Source organism: Scyliorhinus canicula, chromosome 5 (assembly GCF_902713615.1).
Source record: "Scyliorhinus canicula chromosome 5, sScyCan1.1, whole genome shotgun sequence".
In the NCBI taxonomy this organism is placed as follows: Eukaryota; Metazoa; Chordata; class Chondrichthyes; order Carcharhiniformes; family Scyliorhinidae; genus Scyliorhinus; species Scyliorhinus canicula.
Window position 1 is genome coordinate 228,782,450 of NC_052150.1, and position 25,517 is coordinate 228,807,966.

The 25,517-nt window shown below is 46.4% G+C and overlaps 2 protein-coding genes across 3 annotated transcripts in view; one reads left to right on the forward strand and one right to left on the reverse strand.

The window, feature by feature from the left end:
- LOC119965715 overlaps positions 1-5,113 on the forward strand; it is a 143,981-nt gene extending 138,868 nt beyond the window's left edge. Inside the window, exon 28 of the mRNA XM_038796476.1 lies at positions 4,154-5,113. Coding sequence (XP_038652404.1) covers positions 4,154-4,223 — 70 coding nt within the window. The 3' untranslated portion in view covers positions 4,224-5,113. The remainder of the gene's footprint in view (positions 1-4,153) is intronic.
- Positions 5,114-10,781: 5,668 nt separating this feature from the next.
- Positions 10,782-25,517, reverse strand: part of cyhr1 (cysteine/histidine-rich 1) — a 184,866-nt gene continuing 170,130 nt past the window's right edge. The window contains exons 4-5 of one of the 2 annotated variants that reach the window (XM_038798705.1): positions 25,026-25,061; positions 10,782-13,219 (exon numbers count right to left, since the gene is read on the reverse strand). In XM_038798705.1, the coding sequence (XP_038654633.1) occupies positions 12,828-13,219; positions 25,026-25,061 (428 nt within the window). In that variant the 3' untranslated portion in view covers positions 10,782-12,827. The remainder of the gene's footprint in view (positions 13,220-25,025; positions 25,062-25,517) is intronic. The other variant, XM_038798706.1, reaches the window with a different exon arrangement.

Genomic DNA, 25,517 nt, shown 5'->3' on the forward strand with positions numbered 1-25,517 from the left:
GTGACCAAACAGGTGGATGAGGGTAAAGGGTTGATGTGGTGTATATGGATTTCAGTAAGGCATTTGATAAGGTTCCCCACGGTAGGCCATTGCAGAAAATACGGAAGTATGGGATTGAAGGTGATTTAGCGGTTTGGATCAGTAATTGGCTAGCTGAAAGAAGACAGAGGGTGGTGGTTGATGGCGAATGTTCATCCTGGAGTTCACTTACTAGTGGTGTACCGCAAGGATCTGTTTTGGGGCCACTGCTGTTTGTCATTTTTATAAATGACCTGGAAGAGGGTGTAGAAGGATGGGTTAGTAAATTTGCAGATGACACGAAGGTCGGTGGAGTTGTGGATAGTGCTGAAGGATGTTATAGGTTACCGAGGGACATAGATAAGCTGCAGAGCTGGGCTGAGAGGTGGCAGATGGAGTTTAATGCGGAAAAGTGCTGTTAGGAAGGCATATGTTGTGCTAGCCTTTATCAGTAGGGGGATTGAGTTTCGGAGCCACAAGGTCATGCTGCAGCTGTACGTAACTCTGGTGTGGCCGCACCTGGAGTACTGCGTGCAGTTCTGGTCACCACATTATAGGAAGGATGTGGAAGCTTTGGAAAGGGTTCAGAGGAGATTTACTAGGATGTTGCCTGGTATGGAGGGAAGGTCTTACGAGGAAAGGCTCAGGGACTTGAGGTTGATTTCGTTAGAGAGGAGAAGGCTGAGAGGTGACTTAATAGAGACATATAAGATAGTCAGAGGGTTAGATAGGGTGGACAGTGAGAGTCTTTTTCCTCTGATGGTGATGACCAACACGAGGGGACATGGCTTTAAATTGAGGGGTGGTAGATATAGGACAGATGTCAGAGGCAGTTTCTTTATTCAGAGAGTAGTATGGGTGTGGAACGCCCTGTCTGCAACAGTAGTAGACTCGCCAAATTTAAGGGCATTTAAGTGGTCACTGGATAGACATATGGATGGAAATGGAATAGTGTAGGTCAGATAGGCTTCAGATGGTTTCACAGGTCGGCGCAACATCGAGGGCCGAAGGGCCCGTACTGTGCTGTAATGTTCTATGTTCTAAATCTTTGCTGCACTCGCTCGAGAGCAAGAACGTCCTTCCTCAGAGGAGACCAAAACTGCCCACACTACTCCAGGTGAATCCTCTAGAAGTATAGTCATGTTGTAACATAGGAAGGGAAGCACGGTGGCCTAGTGGTTAGCACAGCTGCCTTACGGCGCTTGAGGTCCCAGGTTCAATCCCGGCTCTGGGTCACTGTCCGTGTGGAGTTTGCACATTCTCCCCGTGTCTGCGTGGGTTTTGCCCCCACAACCCAAAAATGTGCAGAGTAGGTAGATTGGCCACACTAAATTGCCCCTTAATTGGAAAAAATAATTGGGTAATCTAAATTTTTTAAAAAATGTTGTAACATAGGAAACACCGCAGCTAGTTTGTGCACAGGAAGATGGTACACACAGCAATCTAATAACCAGATGGATAAATATTGGGCGGGACATGGGACAATTTCCCTGCTACTCAAAATAGTGGCTGAGGGATAGCTACAGCCACTGATGGGCATGCAGCATTCCATCAGCACTGACCCTCTGACCGTGCAGCACTCCCTCAGTACTGACCCTCTAACAGTGCAGCATTCCATCAGCACTGACCCTCTGACAGTGCAGCACTCCCTCAGTACTGACCCTCTGACAGTGCAGCACTCCCTCAGTACTGACCCTCTAACAGTGCAGCATTCCATCAGCACTGACCCTCTGACAGTGCAGCACTCCCTCAGTACTGACCCTGCAGCACTCCCTCAGTACTGACCCTCTGACAGTGCAGCACTCCCTCAATACTGACCCTCTGACAGTGCAGCACTCCCTCAGTACTGACCCTCTGACAGTGCGGCACTCCCTCAATACTGACCCTCTGACAGTGCAGCTCTCCCTCAATACCGACCCTCTGACAGTGCAGCACTCCGTCAGTACTGACCCTCTGGCAGTGCGGCACTCCCTCAATACTGACCCTCTGGCAGTGCGGCACTCCCTCAATACTGACCCTCTGACAGTGCAGCTCTCCCTCAATACCGACCCTCTGACAGTGCAGCACTCCGTCAGTACTGACCCTCTGGCAGTGCGGCACTCCCTCAATACTGACCCTCTGACAGTGCAGCACTCCCTCAGTACTGACCCTCTGACAGTGCGGCACTCCCTCAATACTGACCCTCTGACAGTGCAGCACTCCCTCAGTACTGACCCTCCGACAGTGCAGCGCTCCCTCAGTACTGACCCTCTGACAGTGAAGCACTCCCTCAGTACTGACCCTCTGACAGTGCAGCACTCCCTCAGTACTGACCCTGCAGCACTCCCTCAGTACCGACCCTCTGACAGTGCGGCACTCCCTCAGTACTGACCCTCTGACAGTGCGGCACTCCCTCAGTACTGACCCTCTGACAGTGCGGCACTCCCTCAGTACTGACCCTCTGACAGTGCGGCACTCCCTCAGTACTGACCCTCTGACAGTGCGGCACTCCCTCAGTACTGACCCTCTGACAGTGCGGCACTCCCTCAGTACTGACCCTCTGACAGTGCGGCACTCCCTCAGTACTGACCCTCTGACAGTGCGGCACTCCCTCAGTACTGACCCTCTGACAGTGCGGCACTCCCTCAGTACTGACCCTCCCACAGTGCGGCACTCCCTCAGTACTGACCCTCTGACAGTGCAGCACTCCCTCAGTACTGACCCTCTGACAGTGCAGCACTCCATCAGTACTGACCCTCTGACAGTGCAGCACTCCCTCAGTACTGACCCTCTGACAGTGCAGCACTCCCTCAGTACTGACTCTCTGACAGTGCAGCACTCCGTCAGTACTGACCCTCTGGCAGTGCGGCACTCCCTCAATACTGAGCCTCTGACAGTGCAGCACTCCCTCAGTACTGACCCTCTGACAGTGCGGCACTCCCTCAATACTGACCCTCTCTGACAGTGCAGCCCTCCCTCAATACCGACCCTCTGACAGTGCAACACTCCCTCAGTACTGACCCTCTAACAGTGCAGCACTCCCTCAGTACTGACCCTCTAACAGTGCAGCACTCCCTCAGTACTGACCCTCCGACAGTGCAGCGCTCCCTCAGTACTGACCCTCTGACAGTGCGGCACTCCCTCAATACTGACCCTCTGACAGTGCAGCTCTCCCTCAATACCGACCCTCTGACAGTGCAGCACTCCGTCAGTACTGACCCTCTGGCAGTGCGGCACTCCCTCAATACTGATCCTCTGACAGTGCAGCACTCCCTCAGTACTGACCCTCTGACAGTGCGGCACTCCCTCAATACTGACCCTCTCTGACAGTGCAGCCCTCCCTCAATACCGACCCTCTGACAGTGCAACACTCCCTCAGTACTGACCCTCTAACAGTGCAGCACTCCCTCAGTACTGACCCTCTAACAGTGCAGCACTCCCTCAGTACTGACCCTCCGACAGTGCAGCGCTCCCTCAGTACTGACCCTCTGACAGTGCAGCACTCCCTCAGTACTGACCCTGCAGCACTCCCTCAGTACTGACCCTCTGACACTGCAGCGCTCCCTCAGTACTGATGCTTGGTTTTGGTTCTGCATTTTTTATCCTGGACTGTCTGCTTGAGTTTCTGTAACTAATTTGGATCCATGAGCTTCTGACTGGCAAGAGGTAGACTCTCCCCACTTAGTCATGGTCAGGGGAGGCAGTGACGTAGCAGTATTGCCACTGGCCCCGTAATCCAGAGACCCAGGGTAAAGCTCTGGGGATCCAGGTTTGAATCCCACCGCAGCAGATGGTGAAATTTGAATTCCGGTGAAATTTGCAATCTAATGATGACCATGAAACTATTGTAGATTGCTGTAAAAACCCATCTGGGTCACTGATGTCCGTTAGGGAAGGAAATCTGTCGTCCTTACCTGGTCTGGCCTACATGTGACTCCTGACCCACAGCAATGTGGTTGACTGTGAAATGCTCTCAGGGATGGGCAATACATGTTGGTCTAGCCAGCAACACCCACATCCCATGAATGAATGTTTAAATAATGGCAAGATTTTTGTTCCTGGGATTAATACTCGATAGGGATCCAGACTGGGATGACTTCAAGAATGTCTCTGAACATGTTGTAAGGATTTACTGAATTTATTTCTGTCTCTGCAGATCAGTGCCTCCCGTGTTAAAGTGGGAAATGATGGCAAATCCCAAGGGTGGGGAATTTAAGAATCCGTGAGCGGCATTTTGGGTTCCCGGGGCCGCTGTCCAGCGAGCCTGCCACATGTCAGCTTGCTGTGTTTGAACTCTTCACGTTCCTGCCACATGACCACCACATTCCGCAAGCTATGGAGAGAAACATGACCGAGGTGGGCTTGAGGGATCTTTACTCTGCACCCAGCCGTGCCGTACCTGACCCTGGAGTACTCGATGCTGAGAATGGGAAAATTCCTGCTGCCTTGCCCCTTATTTCCCCAGTTGAAATTCGTGGAAAGCTTCTCGGCTGAAACAAAGAGCATTTGACCCGAGTGTGTGGACGGGGAGGTTTTGTACTTATTTGAGCTGGGAGGTTTATGCAATGATTGGGAACGGTTGAATGTGTGCGAGTGCCGGGTCTTCGAGACTGAAGCTTCAGCCCAGCTGACAATCATTTAAAACTGCAAAAAAAAAACTGTTCAACTCTCCCAGCCTGCAAATCTCCGATTTCTGGAATTGGTTTGTTTGTTTACTTTCCGCGTCTGGCTCACCTTTGTGCCTGTTGCTGGGGTTGAGCGCATGATCGGTACAGACTGTGGTTTTACTGAAGAGACCTGAGGAAGGAGCAGTGCTTCGAAAGCTAGTGTTTGAAACAAACATGTTGGACTTTAACCTGGTGTTGTAAGACTTCTTACTGTGCTCACCCCAGTCCAACGCCGGCATCTCCACGTTATTACTGAAGAGTCTGTGGTTATACTGACGTCCTTGCACTAATCTGCCATTTTTTACTTTGTCAGTTATCTGCTGATTCACTGCAGCTGTTTATAGTTTAAGAAATATTATTGCAACAATTGATGCTACTTAGTCTGTTGTATGCATTACCCTGTATCACTGCGAGAATTGAGAATTTATTGAACCAAGGTTTATCTGCTGCTTTCCGTTTTGTTTTATGAATCCTCTTTATGCTTTCCACTTTGCGGTCAGAATCATGAATGCATTTGAGGGGTTTCCAGAGTCAGGGATGAGAGACCATTCAGCCCCTTCTGCCATTTAATCTGGTCATGCCTGATCTGCATTTCAGATCCATTTACCTACCCCGATGCCACAACCCTCCATACCGTCAGTCTTAATCATGAGCCCTGATTTGCCACAGCTTTCTGGGGGAAGAGTCCCAGATTGCCACTCCACCTTGTGTGAAGAAATCTGTAAGATATAGGAGCAGAATTAGGCCGTTTGGCCCATCGAGTATGCTCCGCCATTCGATCATGGCTGATCTCATCCTGGCCTTAACTCCACCATTACCCATTCTCCATAATCCTGCAACCCATTACCAATTAAAAATCTGCCTAACTCCTTAAATTTACTCACACTCCCAGCATCCACTGCACTCTGGGGTAGCAAATTCCAGATTCACAACCCTTTGGGAGAAGTAGTTTCTCCTCATCTCTGTTTTAAATTTGCTGCCTCTTATCCTGAGACTGTGACCTCTCATTCAAGAATGCCCCACAAGAGGAAGCATTCACTCCACATCACTCTTTAACGGCCTGACTCTAACTTTAAGGCTTAAAACTAAATTTTAAGTACCCAATTCATTCTTTTTTCCTAATTAAGGGGCAATTTAGCGTGACCAATCCACCTACCCTGCATATCTTTGGGGTGAGACCCATGCAGACACGGGGTGAATGTGAACAGTGAAGAAGGTTATCTGGCATTGCAACGGGATCTTGGATCAATTGGGCCAGTTGACCGATGAATGGCAAATGGAGTTTAATTTAGATAAATGTGAGGTGATGCATTTTGGTAGATTGAATCGGGGCAGAACCTACTCAGTTAATGGTAGGGAGTTGGGGAGAGTTACAGAACAAAGAGATCGAGGGGTACAGGTTCATAGCTCCTTGAAAGTGGAGTCACAGATGGACAGGGTGGTGAAGGAGGCATTCAGCATGCTGGGTTTCATTGGTCAGAATATTAAATACAGGAGTTGGGACATCTTGTTGAAGTTGTACAAGACATTAGTACGGCCACACTTGGAATACTGTATACAGAATATTATTAAACTAGAAAGAGTGGGCAGAAAAGATTTACGAGGATGCTACCGAGACTTGATGGGTTGAGTTATAAGGAGGCTGGATAGACTGGAACCTTTTTCATTGGAGCGTAGGGGTGAACTTATAGAGGTCTATAAATTAATGAAGGGCATAGATAAGGTAGTCGACATCTTTTCCCAAAGGTAGGGGAGTCTAAAACCAGAGGACACATATTTAAGGTGAGAGATGGAAAAGGGTCCAGAGAGGCAAATATTTCACAGAGGGTGGTGAGTCTCTGGGATGAGCTGCCAGAGGCAGATACAATTTTGTCTTTTCAAAAGCATTTAGACAGTTATTTGGGTAAGATGGGTATAGAGGGATAGGGCCAAATGCGGACAGTTAAGACTAGCTTATTGATAGAAACTGGATGGCATGGACAAGTCGGGCTGAAGAGCCTGTTTCCATGCTGTAAACCTCTATGACTCCACACGGACAGTGAGCCGGGGCCAGTATTGAACCCGGGTCCTCTGCGCCATGAGACAGCAGTGCTAACCACTGCACCACCGTTCTGCCCTCTAATTTAAAATTTATACCCCTCCCAATTTTGGACGCCCCTCCCCCCAAAGCTCCCCTATAAACTCTTAATCGTCTTAAACACCTTCAGTAGATCACTCCGTAATCTTCTACATTCTAGGGAATATAAGATTAGGCTGCAACGTGCCGTCGTAAGGTATTGAGATTCTACATAACGAGTTTATCAATTTGCTATTTCCCGATGACACTCTGGTTTTCACCCCCCAGATGACTGCAGATGCACTGGGAGAGTCCAATGATTTATGCAGAAATCACAATGCACAAAAATGACCGTGATCCATTCAGTTCACCCTCTTGTCATCCTGGTGGTCCTGTGATGCAGTGGTAACTGAGGTGTCAACTAATCACACTGATTAATCCTTCCCGAGTGACATTTCTCCATGTGGATGTAAACTTTTTATAGGAAGCCCTCAATCCCTCTCGCGCTCTCTTAACCGCTCAATCTCCCTGAGTTTTAAGACGAGGTGGGGAAAACTGCAAAGTGTTCAAACTGAAAGTTCTGAGGAGGAATTAACTCCTAAAGGTTCTCAGGCTATATCCGGGTGTTTTATCCCAATGTTAATGGGCTAATCAAATGCAGAGGGCTTCGCAGCAAAGCTCAATTCTGATTTTGGGTCTCTGTTGCCCAGTATTGGTCCCTGGTGATCAGAAGGGGTTCTGGGTGATGTCACCTGTCAGGGTGCAGCTCAAACATGGCATGGATTTGAAAGTCCTGTTTCTGTGTAGACCCAACTTAATTCTATAACCTCACAATTAGATGCTTAATTTGTTCCATTCCCATGTATTGTCATAAATATGAGTAAAACTAGCATGCAGCTGAGCGGTATGAATGGTGAACCTTGGGAGGACATCACCGAGTGCATGTTCTGAGTGTTATTCTTGGGCAAACAAGTACACTGAATTTATAAGAAATTGATAGTGTATTTATCTTGAAATCATTACGCTGGGTGCAGATAAATGCACCTTCCAGCAGGAGGATCATGTTACAAAGTCTCATGTTTAATATTTCTCAGCACTGCATGCTACTTCACACACAATAAACTCTATTCATGAAGGTGGTTAAAGGTTGCCGGGTGTTCATAGTAAGAAGCAGTTCATCTCTCATTAGTGGAGTGGTTTGAGAGATGAATTGTAGCTGTGATACTCGGTTTCTTCTCTTCAAATAGTAGCCCCGGAATCTATTGTAGTTGCCAGAGGGCAAAAGGGCCTGTTTAATACCTTATTTGAAAGATGGCCTCTGCAATAGGACACGCACACAGACAGGAGCCACTGGAGTAGTTGGCATGCTCTTCAGTAAACCCCCTGGTGTGATATTTCTGGGCTGGGAGCCACAACACCAGGATGCCCTGCTGAGCTCCATCACTTGTTTGGCGCGATTGCAGTATGAATTTACTCCCTTGTAGGTGAGTTCAGAACAAGGACAACAATGTGAGACAAATAAAAAGAAAAAGGAATTTAAGTTTTTCTTTACACAGGTAGTTTGGGAATGTGTCACTTGCTGCTACCCTGTGGATGCTGATACGATCCCTTTGATCTGGTGATGACATTCCATTCCACATCTTACTGCAGCCGCTGATGGTCACGGTGAGCTCCTACCTGCCGGTTTAGACCCTCTGTAGATGCATCGGTCGCCTCTTCAAGTGAAGCATCAATATGTTGTTGAGAAGTAAATGAGAAAATGCTGGAATCACTCTGCAGATTAGGCAACATCTGTGGAGAAACATAGTCCAGCTTGATGGATAAGAAGGTCTCTCTCCACAGATGCTGAGTGTTCCAGCATTTTAAAAATTTAATATGAAGACAACAGGATGGCATTTCCACTTCTAACGGTGCAGGTTACAATTGTGATCCTGTTGGGTCAGCAATGGAAGGAAATACTGTTTGTAAGAATTAAGAGTCTACGGAACAGTAGCAGGCATTTGCCCCGATAGGTCCTCATGTTGGTACTTACACTGCTAACGAACTTCCTCCAACCCTCTGTCATCTCCCCCTATCAGCATTTCCTTCTTGTCCTTTCTGCCTCATGTTTCTCTGGTTCCCTGTTAAAGGCATTTATGTGCTATTTGCTTCAAGTAGTCCTTGTTGTTGCCCCTGAATTCTTGTTAGGATGTATTAGTCACTATCTTATATTTATATGGACCTTGATTGTGGTCTTGCCCGCAAGTGGAAAAATCATTTCTACGATTTGTTTGGCAAGAGCTACACAGTAGTCAACAAGACCCATGGATGGAGAGGATGAGTGAATGGAGAAACAAAGTTCTTCATAAAGGAAAAAAGCTGTTTAGTTTCTTGCTGGTGGTGGTGAATTTTGGCGGGTTGAGATCAAATCTGCTGAGGTCATCTGTAAGTGGACAGAAAATGGCTAGTTTACAACTTTCTGTTCAGTTTTCTGTTGAGGGTTACAGATATTAATAGCTTAACTTGCTCTCCTTACTACCATACCCAGCCTTCAAGAAGGAAAGGATAGCAAATGCTCTTTTAAAATATAATCAACGGATAAGTGGAGGCGGCCTTTGGCTCAGTGGGACCAGTCCACCACAACCTCATTCCAAATAGTCACAGGAAGACTGGAGACCAGGCTCTGAATTCTGGATTGACATCTATTAGGATACTGTCATCTGATGTGTGGGTGTGGGTGCGCCCTTGTGTCTTCTCCCCCCATTGTGTGGGTTGTGGAAGCCAAGAAACGATGCAACGTTGTGGGCCTGAACCTGCTCTCGCCCCAGCAATCAGCTGGGAGAATGATGGTTATGGCCCATGGAAAGAGTGATGTTCTGGCAGCTTGTCGGATTGTTAAGCAGCCTGCGAATCCTTTATCCTCCATGGGATGAAAGAAGATACAGAAAAAAGATTATGCACAGACCTTGGGCATAGGGGCTGGGTGGAATGAGTGATCTGGGGTGGCACCGTGGTTGGCACTGCTGCCTCACAGTGACAGGGACCCCAGTTCGATTTCGGCCTTGAGTGATTGTAGGGGTTTGTACATTCGCCCTGTGTCTGTGTGGGTTTCCCCCTGGTGTTCCACTTCCCTGCACATGAGGTTAGGTGGATTGGACATACTAAATTGCCCCTTAGTGTCCAAACATTGGGGGTGGTTAGATGGGCCTAGGTGGGGCTCTTCCGGAGAGTCAGTGCAGACTCGATGGGCCGAACTGTTCCCGCTGACTGGAGATTACCATCAGTGCTTAGGGCGGGGTCAACCTTAAATCAAACTGGCAGCTCACCACCACATTCCCCAGGGCAATTCAATAAATCCCCGTGCGGTGCACCTCCTTGGACAAAAGAAAATCTTAACTGCTGGCAGACTGGTATTTCACTCCCCTAGTATGAAGAGTGTCACCTATTTAATCTTGTTCATGTTGACAGATTAGTGCATTTTTCTATTGTGTGTCACAATCTGGCCACAGTATTTAACTGGAGAAGAATACCACCCTACCCTGGGATAGAACCTCCCTCCTCAAACCCCAATAACTCTCAGGCTGAACAGTAGGGGTCACCAAACAATAGGGAAACTTTGTACCTGTGTCAATATTTGGTAGTTCGATCCTGGCCCTGGGTCACTGTCCGTGTGGAGTTTGCACATTCTCCCCGTGTATGCGTGGGTTTCACCCCCTCAACCCAAAGATGTGCAAGGTAGGTGGATTGGCCATGCTAAACTGCTCCTTAATTAGTAAAATGAATTGGGTACTCTAAATTTATTTTTAAAAATATATTTGGAGGGGGTTTGGGGAGGAGGTGGATGGTTGGGAAAGGTGGGTGAGAAGCAAAGTGACACAGTAGTGCCAGACTGCGATTGCAGGCAAGCACCGAGTATGGAGAGAAACAACGATGTGCACCAGTGCAATTATATAAAAAGGCTCCAAAATAAACAATTAAAAAGAGGGTTGTTAGATTAAATGACCAGCAAATACAGTGCACTAATTGTACACCTGATCAGTTTTCATACTGTCTAAATGCAGGCGGAGTGATTTATACACCAGTGCGAATTATAATCTAGATTTTATGGTTTTTGAACTATACAGTACAAGTGGGTACAGAAAATAAATGGTAAGAACCGACAATATCATTTTGGTACCAGACAAAAACCCCCAAAAGCCTAAGTCGCATTGGTTTCACTAAATCCTTCGCAGTTTTATTTCATTCAGCAGGACGAGGGTTAACGGGGCCAGTTAAACCCATTGGTTGTGCAAGTGTATAAAGTTCCAGTTTAATCAGCAGGATATAGGAGGGTTAAAGTGCTAGTCACGACAGTAGTTACGTTAATATGGAGGTGGTTTATTTCAGCATGGTGAGGGGCCTCTCACTCTATAACTGTGGAGTTGTGTTTATTCAGGATAAGAGCTATTAGCTGCGTAACCATACAGAGTTGCTGTTTCTTCAGCAAGGTAGGATTGTTTGGTCTTTTTTAATATATGGAATTGCACTGACTTAAGGAGCCATCTGCTTCCTGGCATGGGATCCAGAGGCAGGCGACTGGAACTGATTCAAATTGAGAAAATGCAGCATGTGGGGTGAGTGGATAAGGACAGTGGAGTACAGTGATCTCTGTTCACTGCTGGTTTCCAAGGACTGACCTGCTGCTCTGTAAAACAATGTACTGGACTAGGCCGCTTAAAGGTGTTTTATTACGTTCTCGGTTTTCTTTGCCACCCTCCGATAAATTCTCATTTAAAAATCATTTCTAATCAGCTTTGCCTGATCTTTGAGCCTAAAGGGCTGTGAGCAACACCGGCAGCAACGGTCAGGCTCCTGTCTGATGGGGAGGACCTTGGTCTCTGCCCTCGTCTCCCCTCCAGCTCCACGAGCAAAATGTTATGTTAAATATGATAAAATGAGAAGAGAATAATAAAATGGTTAAGATAAGCGTACAAAGGTGACCGTAGGATTCTTGTTAATACATTTTCCCTGCAACCCCCCCCCAACAAGTCTCTGTTTTCATCTACAATATTTTCTCTCGTGCCCCGATGTTCATTTAGATTTTAATTCTTATATACTTACTAGCAAATGTGAAGCAAAAACTGAAACAGAGAACTGAAGGGGAGAGTTAACTGTGCCCTTTGGTTGCAGTGTCGGAATGTGTGACTGCAACCAATGAAGGATGGATGGTTAGCTGACTGGTTGGCTCTAATCTCTCAGGATTAACACGTGCTACCTCCCTCACTGCGTACTATTGATCGAGTGTTGAGAACGAACAGGCTGTTTTCATGCTTTGCAAAACAGAGTGGCTGGCCCTTGTCATTGCGCCCCGTTGAGTCTTAACGAAAACACTTTTTTTGGACAACTCTCCTCCGAGCTGCACATGCGCACATGGCTAGGTGAGCTACTTACTGGTTGTTTAGTATCCCCCACCGCTGCCGCCACAGCTGGGGGACAGCATGATCCTCCTGCTGGACTCTGGCTCACCAGACGGTGCTGTGATGCACACCAATCAAGTGGAAGTTTGGTTAGGAGGTTTGTTCAGGGGTGTTACAGGAGGTTCCACCTACAGAATTAAATAACTTACTACACTTTCAGAAACAAATAGGCAATCTGACCGAATAAAATAATAAGCAAGCACAACAGATGAAATAGTGGGTGTGACAGAGGGAAGCTAGTGTGGCACCTTGGCACCGACTGGTGAGCAGAGCGTGTCGATGGACTGTGTGGGCTCAATGCACAGGCAGAGACTGACCACTCTGCACTGCTTAAATAGTTCTAATAGCAGCGACTGAACTCGGACACTTTTCTCATTTCCCTCCCCCTCCACCTAGTTTATAACCGTTGCGTGAGAGGCTTCTGAACAAAACCGCGCAATTGTGACAGTCCCGGGTAGATACGACCACATGCGGGTTAGTAGATATTTTCTTTGTCTCGTCTTCTTTTTCCTTCCTTTTCCAAGAATTCCTCTGCGTTTTTAAACTATTGACTGATGTTGCTGGCTTTTTCGAGGTACTATGGTTCAGTGGTGCTCACTCCATTCTGATGTCTCTCTTCCCTCCCCTCACCCCCATCTACACTCTTTCTCCCTGGCTCCACCCCACCCCCCTCTACTTCTGTATCTGAAATATAAAGAGCCTCAGGTTAATGTTTTTGGCCGCTAGCAGTTTGTTGCATTCAACAGAGTCTATGATAGGCAGCGGCATGTAGTCTGTTTCATTGTTCTCATTGGTGAAGGCGAAGTGGTAGATGACGGGGTTAATTTTGACATCATCATAGGGCCCCTTCAGAAGGAGGAAGGAGCACTCCATGGGGGAGTTGACCTTGCTCTTCAGGATGAGTTGGAATGACAGGGTGCGCTTGCAGGACAGGTTGGGGTTGCGCTCGGAGTCGTTGACCCGCGCCTTCAGGACCCACGTCTGGTTGAGCACTGTGAACCTTGGGGTCTCGTAGTAGAGCCTGGTGATGAAGTCATCTGTTCGATAGGGCCTAAATTGAACTTCTGCAAAAGAGACAAAGAGAGAGGAAACAAATCACAGAATCACAAAATACCAACTGTTTTAAACACAGTCAGGAAACAGCCTGTTCAGAATTCGACATCAGGCTGGTTGACTGAACACCCAGTTTAACCTTAGATTGAAAACAGAGAATTTGGACCTGGATTAAGAAACCGTAAAGATCTGAATTAAAATGGGGGGTACGTCATCATATTTAACCATTTCACTTAGTCTTGCCCCTCGGTGGTGGTGGTGGCCCTTTGCACCTGGGCTCCCGGAGGCCACTTACTGACAGTGGCCAAAGCCTGAGAACAGGTGAGCCTGGCTGCTCTCAATGGGAACTGGAAGGCCCAGGTGGACAAGGAGGAAAAAAGTACCACTGAGAAAATAAAATTGCCACAAACAGTGCAAAGTGTGGGGTTACAGCAACATTATATTGCTGTGTGGATGGCAGCATTGAGCCCATTGGTTAGTCACATAGCAGCTTCAGTGTCAATGACTGGAGCGAGGAGAGAAGGGGGGAGGGGGAACTGGGATTTAACCTCAGGGTTCGACTGTTACATTAAATCCAAGCTAAAACTTTGAGGAAAGGTTTAACAGGGCCAGTCTCACGACAGGGGACATTGATATAGAGAAAGCACTGAGCTGGCCCTTGTCAATCCAATGCTTGCTGAGCACAGAGAGCAGGAACCTCACAAATATCTGAGCTGTCTGGCTGGGGTGTGAATTTAAAAAATATATATTTAAAGCACCCAATTCTTTTTTCCAGAATTAAGGGACAATTTAGTGTGGCCATAGAATTTACAGTGCAAATGGAGGTCATTCGACCCATCGAGTTGCACCAGCCCTTGTAAAGAGCACTACTTAAGCCCACACCTCCACCCAATTCCCGTAACCCAGTGGGGTACCTAACCTTTATGGACACCCTATCCCCATAAACCAGTAACCCCACCTCATTTTTATGGACACGAAGGGCAATTTTTTTTTTTTTCAAAATCTTTTTATTGGTTTTTCTCATTTATAAACAGTTGTTGCTTATATTCATTACATTTTTCTTGCCCATGGAGGTGGCAGAGAGGTTTGTTTTGTCCTTTATTTGACTAACTGTACATACATTTTGCTGCCCTCTGGATCGGTCTATGATATCCCCCCATCCTTCCCACCCCCCCATTGGTTTCAGCACCCTTCCTCTTCTCTTGTGGCAAGCGATTAGGGAAGCGAAAGCAAGGGCGTTGGCCCCCTTCCCCATGTGTAACTCTGGCTGCTAAGATTGCCAATATTGGCAATGGCTTCACCCCCACAACCTTGGACATTGCCTCGGAGAAGGCTGTCCAGAACCCAGCAAGCTTGGGGCAAGCCCAGAACATGTGTGTGTGGTTGGCCGGGCCCCTCAGGCACCTCTCTCATTTGTCCTCCACCTCCGGGAAGAACCTGCTCATTCGGGTTCTGGTCAGGTGCGCTCTGTGCACCACTTTGAGCTGCATTAGGCTTAGCCTTGCACAGAAGGAGGTGGAGTTCACCCTGCTCAGTGCTTCGCTTCAGAGTCCTCATCCCACCTCTGCCCCCTGTTCGTCCTCCCATTTTTGTCTGATCCCGTCCAGTGGTGTTCGGGCTCTGTCCAGTAGCTGTCCGTAGATTTTCCCACCTAGCCCCCCCTTCTTGCTGCTTGTGCCTATCAGGTCCTCTAGTAGTGTGCTTTCTGGGGCCCCGGGGTACCCTACTGTCTCTTTGCGGAGGAAGTGCTTTATTTGGAGGTGTCCCAATTCCTGTCCTCTTGATAGTTTCCACTTCCTCGTCAGTTTGTCCAGTGTCGCCAGTCTGCGTCCTACGTAGAAGTCCCCGACCATCAGTGTGCCCTCGTCCCGCCTCCATCTTTTGAAGGTGGTATCTAGTGTGGCTGGGGTTATCTGTGATTGCCGCAGATGGGGGCCATCGGGGACACTTTGGTTATCCTGAAGTGCTGTCTCAACTGGGTCCACGTTCTCAGCGTGGCCGCTACCACTGGACTCGTTGTGTACCTTGTTGAGGGGGATGGGAGTACTGCTGTGGCCAGGGCCCGGAGGGTTGTTCCTTTACAGGATGCCTCCTCCATTTGTACCCAATCTGTGGGTTCTTGTACCCATCTCCTCACTTTTCCTGCCGTTGCTGCCCAGTGGTAGTATTGTAGGTTTGGTAGAGCCAGGCCCCCTCTGACTTTCCCTTTTTGCAGTGTCGGTTTGGGAATTCTCGTGTTCTTGCCCCCCCCCCCCCCCCCCCACACACACACTAACACTATGATTAAACTGTCTATGTTTTGGAAAAAGGTCTTGGGGATGAAGATCAGGATGGATCTAAACAGGAAGAGGAACCTTGGCAGTATGTTTATCTTGATCGTCTGCACTCTCCCTGCCAGGGAGAGTGGGAGTGAGCCCCACCTTTGAAGGTCTTTTCTTACTTCCGCCACCAGGCTGGTCAGGTTCCACTTGTGGATCTGTGTCCAGTCTCTGACTATTTGGATCCCCAGGTAGCGGAATCTGTTCTGGGCCGTTTTGAACGGGAGCCCCTTCAGCTCTGTCCCTCCCCCTTTTGGGTTCACTGGGAATGCCTCGCTTTTGCCCAGGTTAAGTTTGTAGCCCGAGAAGGTTCCAAACTCTTTCAGTCCCTCCTGTGGCTGCGAGACATAGAGGAGCAGGTCATCTGCATACAGTGAGACTCTGTGCTCTCTGTCTCCTCTCCGGATTCCCTTCCAGCTTTTTGCGTCCCGCAGGGCTATCGCCAGGGGTTTGAGCACTAGCACGAACAAGAGTGGGGACAGACTAAGGGCAATTTAGCATAGCCAATCCACCTAACCTGCACGTCTTTGGACTGTGGGAGGAAACCAGAGCACCCGGAGGAAACGCATGCAGACATGGGGAGAACGTGCAGATTCCACACAGACAGTGACCCAAGCCGGGAATCAAAGCTGGGACCCTGGAGCTGTGAAGCAACAGTGCTAACCGCTGTGCTACCACACCGCCCACTTTGCCTGCACATCTTTGGGTTGTGGGGGTGAGACCAACGCCAACACAGGGAGAACGTGCAAACTCCACACAGACAGTGATCCGGGGCCAGGATCGAACACGGGTCGTCAGCGCCGTGCGGCAGCAGTGCTAACCACTGCACCACCATGGCGCTCGGTCTGGGGCGTGAATTTAAGATCATCACCAAAGAGAAATCAAAGAGGTGTCAACATTTTATTTCTGTAGAGGGACCTGAAGCAAAGGGGAAATATTGGCACGAGCAAGAGTATTGGGACTGATGGCAGAGCTCCTTGAAAGAGAGAGCGCACAGGCCCATGGGGCTGAATGGCCTCTCTCTGTGCTGCAAGATTTTATGGTGCCGTTAAAGATCAGCTGCTGGTTTTCTTTTCCATTGAAGTCGATGCCGTTCATTTCCCAACCTGCAACCCACCCCACCCAGGAAGCCCTCTCACTAATGAGAGGTTGGGGAAATCAGCAAAATGTGTAGGAATATGCACAACAGAGTTCCTGACATAGACATAGAACAGTGCAGCACAGAACAGGCCCTCCGGCCCTCGATGTTGTGCCGAGCAATGATCACCCTACTCAAGCCCACCCTATACAAGTAACCCAACAACCCCCATTAACCTTATTTTTTAGGACACTAAGGGCAATTTAGCATGGCCAATCCACCTAACCCGCACATCTTTGGACTGTGGGAGGAAACCGGAGCACCCGGAGGAAACCCACGCACACACGGGGAGGATGTGCAGACTCCGCGCAGACAGTGACCCAGCCGGGAATCGAACCTGGGACCCTGGAGCTGTGAAGCATTTATGCTAACCACCATGCTACCATGCTGCCCACTACCGACAGGCCCATGATCCAAATCCTACTTGCTGTTAAGTTAAGGAACTTGGGCTGGGGATTGAAGTCTCAAGGAGCTAATCTCTGGATACAAGTTAGAATCTTCTAAAGGGGAGGTAGAGAATTGCAAGGAAAAAGCCGAATGATTTTGTGAGGTACAATTGTGCTTTTGCCTCTCTGGCAATGTGCAGGACACTTGAGCAGCTGAACAGCTCCAGGGGAAGGGAGACCTGGGAGGAGGCTGCAGCTCAAACCAAGAGGCACTGATCCAGAATCTTTCTGAGCGTGGGGGCTTTACTTGGAGCACTATATCATTTAAAAAACCCAAGGTTACTTTGTACATCAAAACAGAACCTTTCAAAATATGATTAAAGCAAAATGCTGCAGATACTGGAAAAACTCAGCAAGTCTGGCAGCATCTGTGGAGAGAGAAACAGTTAAAGTTTTGAGTCTGTATGACTTTTCTTTGGAACTTCAAAGAAGTTGTCATGGATTCGAAATGTTAACACGCCTTTCAAAATATCATCTTTTTTATTTAACTTGCACCAACAAACATTGTATAATTATATAAGAAACATAGTATAAGAAAAGCCCATTCACAGACCCTGTATAATCTGCTCTTCTATCCCCATCCTGAAGCTCCTGCATACCTACTGTGACCCCCATGTCTCAGAGGCACTATGGCACAAGAGGCCATTCAGCTCACTGTGTTTATCCTAGTCTTTGTTTTGTCCGTCCTAGTAGCCTACTCTCTGCACAGCCCATCCACTCAACCTCTGCCCTGACCCACACCAGTCATAGGATCATGAGGAGGCCATTCAGCCCCTCGAGCCTGAATGAGATCATGGCTGATAGGTGACCTAACTTGCCTTTGCCCATCTCCCTTAAAGCCTTTGACAAAAATATCAATCCCAGTTTTCGAATTAACAATTAGTGTATCATCTAGTTTGCAAAAGTGAGTTTGAAGATTTTGTTATCTTTTGTGTACAGAGAAGGGTTGCCTCTGATTTTTAGACAATGGTCTCTAGGCCTAAACTCTCCAATCAGCAAAATAGTTAATCTATCCTCTCTGTGTCCCTTGCATCAAATCACCCCTTAGCCTTCTTTATTAATATTCTCCCCTTCTGATCTGCACGAGGCTGCAATTAGGCAGGTTGCATGTAAGGCTTTTGGTTTAGGTTAAAAGGGACGACAGAAGGAATATTTTGTGTTAAATCCTATCCTGCCCCTCCCACACTCCCTCCCATGTGTGTGTTGCTGGACAGAATGAGGAAGATCTCAGATCTATTTCCTGTTTATTGATCTGGACACAGGGTGATGTTGCCACTGGTTACCACTCACCACTCATGTTCAAATGGTAGGTGGATGCAGCAGTTGGAGCTCACTACATCACCGCCTGCAAAGATTTGACACCTTCAGGAAGATTTCTCCCACCACATAAAACATCTCCCTCCTCAGTGACACTACAGGGCAGTTTTGAAGAATTTGTAAAGTTGAAGAAGGTTAGTAAAGCTGAAGGAGGTCACTAAAGACAGAAATCTACACAAAATAATAGGTCCTGCCTGAGTTGTACTAATCAATGATTATTTTAAAATGAGGAGTGAAGGGAGACATCCATCACTTGATCATTCCCCTCATTTACCTCTCAGCCCTTGATGCTTTAACCACACACATCTGTGAGTCACAACCAAGGTAAAATGACAAGGAAGATCATGGATGTTGATGACCCTGCCTCCATGAAAACAAGAGAAATAAATAGAGGAGGAAAGAATCACAGGATTGTTACAGGCCATTGAGTCCACACGGATTCTCCGAATGAGCAATTCCTTCAGTGCAATTCTCCCACCTTCTTTTCCCCATAATCCTGTACATTCCTCCTGACAGGTAACAGTCTAATTCCCTTTTGAATGCCTGCATTAAACCTGCCTCCATCACACTCTTAGTGCATTCCAGACCCAAAGCACTAGCTGTGTGAAAAAGTTTTTTCTCATATCGCTTTTGTTTCTTTTGTAAATCTATGCCATCGCGTTCTCGGTCCGTTCGTGAGTGGGAACAATTTCTCCCGAAATACTCTGTCCAGACCCCTCTGTCAAATCTCCTCTCAGTCTTAAAACAGACTTAACCTCTTCAACCGTATCCCCATAACTGACCTTTCTCATCCCTGGAACATTCTCGTGAATCTTTCTGCTCTCTCTTCTGTCTTTCTCTCCTCACCCTTGTACTCTGTGCCCCTATTAATAAAGCCCAGGATACTTTATGCTTTATTAACTGCTCTCTCCACCAGTCCTGCAATAACTTTTGTACATACACACATGTACATATACACAACTCCCTCTGCACCTGCACCCCCTTCTCCATGTTGTTCTGCAAAAACTAGTCACTTTGCATTGGTCCACATTAAACCTCATGTGCCACCCATTCCACTAACTTCTTAATGTCCTTTTGAAGTTCTACACTATCCTCTACATTGCCCACAATGCTTTCAAACTTTCTATCATCTGTAAATTTTGAAATTGTGCCCTGTACACAAGATCTAGGTTATTAATGTATATCAGGAAAATCAAGACTTCTGGGTAATCCCAGTACAAGCCTTCCCCAAGGGTGAAAATAATCCATCAACTACTTTCTGTTTCCTGTCATTCTGCCAATTCCGTATCCACATTGCTGCCGTCCCTTTTATTCTATCAGCTACTTTTCTCACAGCACTACATCAAATGCCTTTTTGAAGTCCATGTAAACCACATCAGCAGAATTTCCCTGATCAACCCTCACTGTTACCTCCTCAGAAAAACTCCAGTTAATTAATCATGATTTTCCTTTAACAAATCCATGCAGACTTTCCTGAATTAACCCTCAATTGTCTATGAAGTTATTAATTTTGTCCTAAAATTGACCAAAGTTAAACTGATTGGTCTGTAGAAGTTGGGCTTCTCTTCCCAACTTTTTCACAAGGGAGGGTAACTTCAGCAATTCTCCAGTCCTTTAGCACCACCCTGAGTCTAAGGAAGAACGAAAGATCATGGCCAGCATCTCTGCAATTTCCACTCTCACTCCCCTTGGATGTATCTCATCTAGTCCTGGTGCCTTACCGACTTGAAGTATAGACAGTCTATTCAACACCTCCTCACTAATTTTAAACCTGAATTACCTTCTCTTTCCTTGGAAAAGATAGATGCAAAGTATTAATTTAATACCTCGCCCTTGCTCCATGTGTAAATCCCCTTTTCTGGTCCCTAATCAACTTTGTTTTGTTTGTTCATGGGATGTAGGCTGGGCCATTATTTGTTGCCCATTACTGAGCACATTTAAGAGTCGACCACATTGCTGTGAAATGAAAATGAAAATCACATTGTCACAAGTAGGCTTCAAATGAAGTTACCGTGAAAAGCCCCTAGTCAATACATTCCGCGCCTGTTCGGGGAGGCTGGTACGGGAATTGAACCATGCTGCTGGCCTGCCTTAGTCTGCTTTAAAAGCCAGCTATTTAGCCCACTGTGCTAAACCAGCCCTCTGGGTCTGCAGTTACATGTAGGCCGGACCAGGTAAGGACGGCAGATTTCCTTCCCTGAAGGTCATTACTCCTTTCACAATCCTTCTGTTATTTATATGCCGATAGAAGACTTTGGAATTCCCTCCTATGATGGCTGCTGGTATCTCATCAAACTCTCTCTTCACTTCGCTAATGTGCTTTTTCACATTCCTCTGAACCATCTATATTTACCCTGATTCCATTGTATTTTCTACCAGACATCAGTCATAAGCACACTTTTCCTTTATCTTAATTTCTATCCTGTCATCCAAGGAGCTCTGGGTTTCTTTGCCTGACACTTCCCTTTGAAGGGAATATACCATGATTGTGCCTGAACTTTTTCTCCTTTGAATGCAGCCCATTTTTCAGCCACCATTTTTCACACCAACCTTTGGCTACAATTTATTCTATCCAGATCCATTCTTACCCAATTCAAAGGAACAAAAAGGAACAGACTATAACCCATGGGTTTCCTCCGGGTGCTCCGGTTTCCTCCCACCAGTCCTGAAAAATGTGCTGTTAGGTAATTTGGACATTCTGAATTCTCCCTCAGTGTACCCGAACAAGCGCCAGAATGTGGCGACTAGGGGCCTTTCACAGTAATTTTATTGCTATGTTAATGAAAGCCTACTTGTGACAAAGATTATTATTATTCCACATCCGTTCTATGTTCTATGCAGTCCATGGATCATAGAATCATGAACTTGTGCCAATAGGGACTCAAAAATCTCCACCTTCTCTTCTTCAACCTTAACAGTGAGCGCCAGATACCATTTGGAGTAAAATGGAAGAGCACAGGTTTGTACCCATCTCTCTCACGGGGTGAAATGAGTTCCCAATCTCGGCTATAAATTAGGAAGGAGTGGCTGTGCCAAGACAGGAATTCGTCACCTGATATCAAAGATGGGCAGGAAGCTGGAGTCTCTGACAACCCGCCCGATCTGAAGAGGACACAAGGAGAAATAAAATAGCAGTCAATGGCACGGAATGGTGCTTGGCCATTTAATTAGATTATGGCTGATTTGCACCTCAACCTCATTTACCTGCCTTTGTTAATTCACTTTTGAGGTATTTGAGCATCTGTGGCAAGTTGAGTATTTACAAAACTCAATCAAGTTAGTAAAACAGGATTTGCCCGTAACTAAACCGCGTGGGCTTTCCTTAATTAACCCACATTTATAAAATTAATTCTAGGGACTTAAGTGTTGCTGGCAAGGCCAACATTCATTGCCTATCTCTAACCTCTCCTTAAGAAAGCATCTTGAGGGAAGCACGGCGGCGCAGTGGTTAGCACTGCGGCGCAGTGGTTAGCACTGCTGCCTTACAGCGCCGAGGTCCCAAGTTCGATCTCGACCCTGGGTCACTGTCTGTGTGGAGTTTGCACATTCTCCCCATGTTTGCATGTGTTTCGCCCCCACAACCCAAAGATGTGCAGGGTAGGTGGATTGGCCACACTAAATTGCCCCTTAGTTGGAAAAAATTAATTGGGTACTCTAAATTTTAAAAAAAAGAAAGCATCTTGAATCACTGCAGTTATGTGGTCCAGGTACTGTTCAGTGCTGTGAGGGAGGGAGTTCCAGGATCTTGACCCAGCTACAGTGAGGAACGGCCGAAATATTTCAAAGTCAGGATGGTGAGTGACTTGGAGAGGAGCTTACAGGTGGTGATGGTCCCATGTATCTGCTGCCTTTGTCCTTTTAGCTGATAGAGTGTTTGGAAAGTACTGTCAAAGGAGGTTTGGCGAATTGCTGCAGTACATCTTGTAGATGTTTCACACTGCACCAGTAGTGGAGAGAGTGAATGTTGAAGGTGTGGATCGGGTGTCAATCAAGCAGGCTGCTTTTGCTTCATATACCTCAATATCCCTATCCAGCAACAATCTTGAAAATTTCAACAGGCCCCAGCATCCACAGCTATTTGGGGGTGTGTGTGTGTGGGTTCTTCGGGCATTCAGTAAGCTGATAATTACCAATGAAATATGTAAAGACAGTTAATCAACCATATGTGGAAAAGAATCAATCTTTTTCTGCAATGTTGCTGCATCTAACAGGTCAGTCACAAACTGAAAATCTGGCCAGCATGCTCCATAAGCTTTGCATGTTCTACTCAGTATTGAGAAGTTGTTGGGAAAATAAAGGTAGTTTTAAGGGATTTATATTTTTGTATTGGTAAACATTAGAAATAAGGGATAGTTTGAAAATGAAATGAAAATTGCTTATTTTCACAAGTAGGCTTCAAATGAAGTTACTGTGAAAAGCCCCTAGTTGCCACATTCCGGTGCCTGTTCAGGGAGGCTGGTACGGGAATTGAATCGTGCTGCTGGCCTGCTTTGGTCTGCTTTCAAAGCCAGCGATTTAGTGTGTTTAATTTAATGTTTCTGTGCCTAGAAGGGTAAAACCTACAGTTAGATTCAGGCTGGACAAAGACGTTTGTATGTGTGGGGGTTGTTGAAGTTCCAACTGTGTTTCAATTGCGCTTAGAGAGGGCTGCGGCATGAAGAGTAAATAAATCAGCAGTGGTTGCTTAGCAACTGGGTTCTTGTAAGGTAGAGAAGCTTTTCAGTTTTAATTTAGCTAATTTGTTTGCAGTTGGAGTCAGGACCTCTGGGAGTCAATATCTCTCAACTTTGCCAGAAGAAAGACTGGACAGAACAGGAGCAAGTACAAGTTACATTCCAAATAACCAGGGAATTGGGACAGAAAGAATGTTTAAGGAGACTGGAGTTAAACGAATAGAGACCAAGGTGTTTTTCGGAAGAGTTAAAGAGACAATTGCAGGAACTAGATTTAAAGTTGGATAGCAGCCGTAAAAGTTACATCAAATGTCTAATGCTATTTAAATACTTGGAATTGAGAGTTAAAGCAATTGTGAGCAGTTTGCACAGTAATCAAGACAAAGAAAGCCTAAAGGGGTTGGTGTAAAAGCCTAGACTGGATTCATTGTTAAAAGTGGAGCGGAAGTTTTGTTTAAAAGTGTTTTGTTTAAAAATTTGGAAATCCTGGTCTGGGTTTTGGAATGCAAACCACTAAGGGAAAGCATTATTATGAGTTAGAGACATTATCAGCACTTAAAATGGAACTAGATAAATATTGAAAAAGATGAGTATAAAGGTTGACTGGGAAAGGCATCAAAATCAGATTAACTGTTGTGAAGTAAAATGCCTCAAGTCAATAAATCGATCACTGAAAAGTTAGAGGTAAGGATTTAAGATGTTTTGGAACAGGAAAAGGCTGCAACTCCAACAAACTCGGGAAGGATAGGGCTGAATGGTACCAGGGATGGCATGAAAATACCAGGGAGAGACTGGATCGTTCTCTTTAGAGCAGGGAAAATAGAGGTGTTGAAAATCATAAAGGGATTAAGTGTAAATAGGGACAAAATGTTTTCAGTGGCGGGAGAGTCTATAACCAAAGGACCCAGATTTAAGGCCAACAGCACTAGAGCCAGAGGGGAGAGGAGGATAATTTTTTTCACAGTAATTTGTTGTGATTCGGAATGCTCCGGCTGAAAGGTGATGGCAGAAGATGCAATAATAACTTTCAAAAGGGCATTGGACAAATTATGGAAGAGGAGGAAATTGCAGGGCTGTCGATAGAGTTGGGGGAGTGATGCTAAACTCAAATGTGGTGGAACTTTGAACCGGTCACTTTCTGTCACAGGATGTGTGCATCGCTGGTCAGGCCAGCATTAATTGCCCATCACTATTTGTCCTTGATAAGTTGGTGGTGAGCTGCCTTCTTGAACTGCTGCAGTCCATGTGATGTAGGTACACCCTCTCTGCTGTTAGAGAGGGAGTTCCAGGATTTTAACCCAGTGACAGTAAAGGAACAGCAATATAGATGCAAGTACTTTCCCTCTCATTATCCTTGCCTGAGAATCTATTTGAGAACATCATTACTCTTTAGCTAAAAGACCGTTCTTTGTTCTGTAGTTAAGAATATTTTATTTGTATTGCCTCTCATTTGAACCCTTTACTACAGGCTTTGCTGTTTAAATTCTTGTGAACCCCCATTGCGACCTCTATTAAGGTCACTTTGAACCCTCTTTCTTCCTGAAGGAAGCCAGCCAAGCTTCCTTAATATTTCTACTTAACTTGAATCCCCAATAGCTGGAATTGCCTTTGTTACTGACTCCATGCATACTACACCATCTGGGGTAATCCAAAGGAGAGAGAGTCAGAGTGAAAAAGAGAGACAGAGATAGAGGGAGAGGCAACTTTCCCTAGAGATGCCTGTTAAATGATACTTAACTGAACATGTGCCCCAGACGCCCACACTCGCTCTCTTCCCAGGATGACAGTTTTGGTACAGTTTGCTGTGTCATAACAAGATAATAAGAGGCTGATCGATTGCCCTGCCACCCTGGGGAGTTCTGGATGAAAGGGTAAGAAGGGCAGCAGTACTTTTTGCCATCAGGAATCGGGTGTAGCTGTCCTACCTTTTTTGTGACATGTCTGACTGCAGAAATCGGTTCCTGTGTGAGTAAAGATCAACCAATTACATTTTGAGCGGAAACAACGCATTATTTTTGAAGATATTGCCCATTTTAACTGTAAATAAGACCCAGCGTGGGACTAAAACTTTACCCGATAGCTCGGAGTTCTCAGGCAGCAAGTGGGAGGGAGTGGCTAGTGGGGACTGATCTAACAAACATAAATGTTCTCGGTCTTTGCACGTACGAATGTGATGGTTATTTGTTTACTATTTAAATATACCCTACCAGGGAACTGAGTCATTCCTCTCCCATTTTCAGCTGTGTTCACTTTGGCCTCCTCTGCAGCTACAGAGGCTGGGTCAATGTGGGTAGGATCTGTAAGGCAGGTCAGCTACAATGGCCCCTTTAAAGACCATAAGACATAGGAGCACAATTAGGTCATTTGGCCCATCGAGTCTGCTCTGCCATTCAATCATGGCTGATATTTTCCTCATT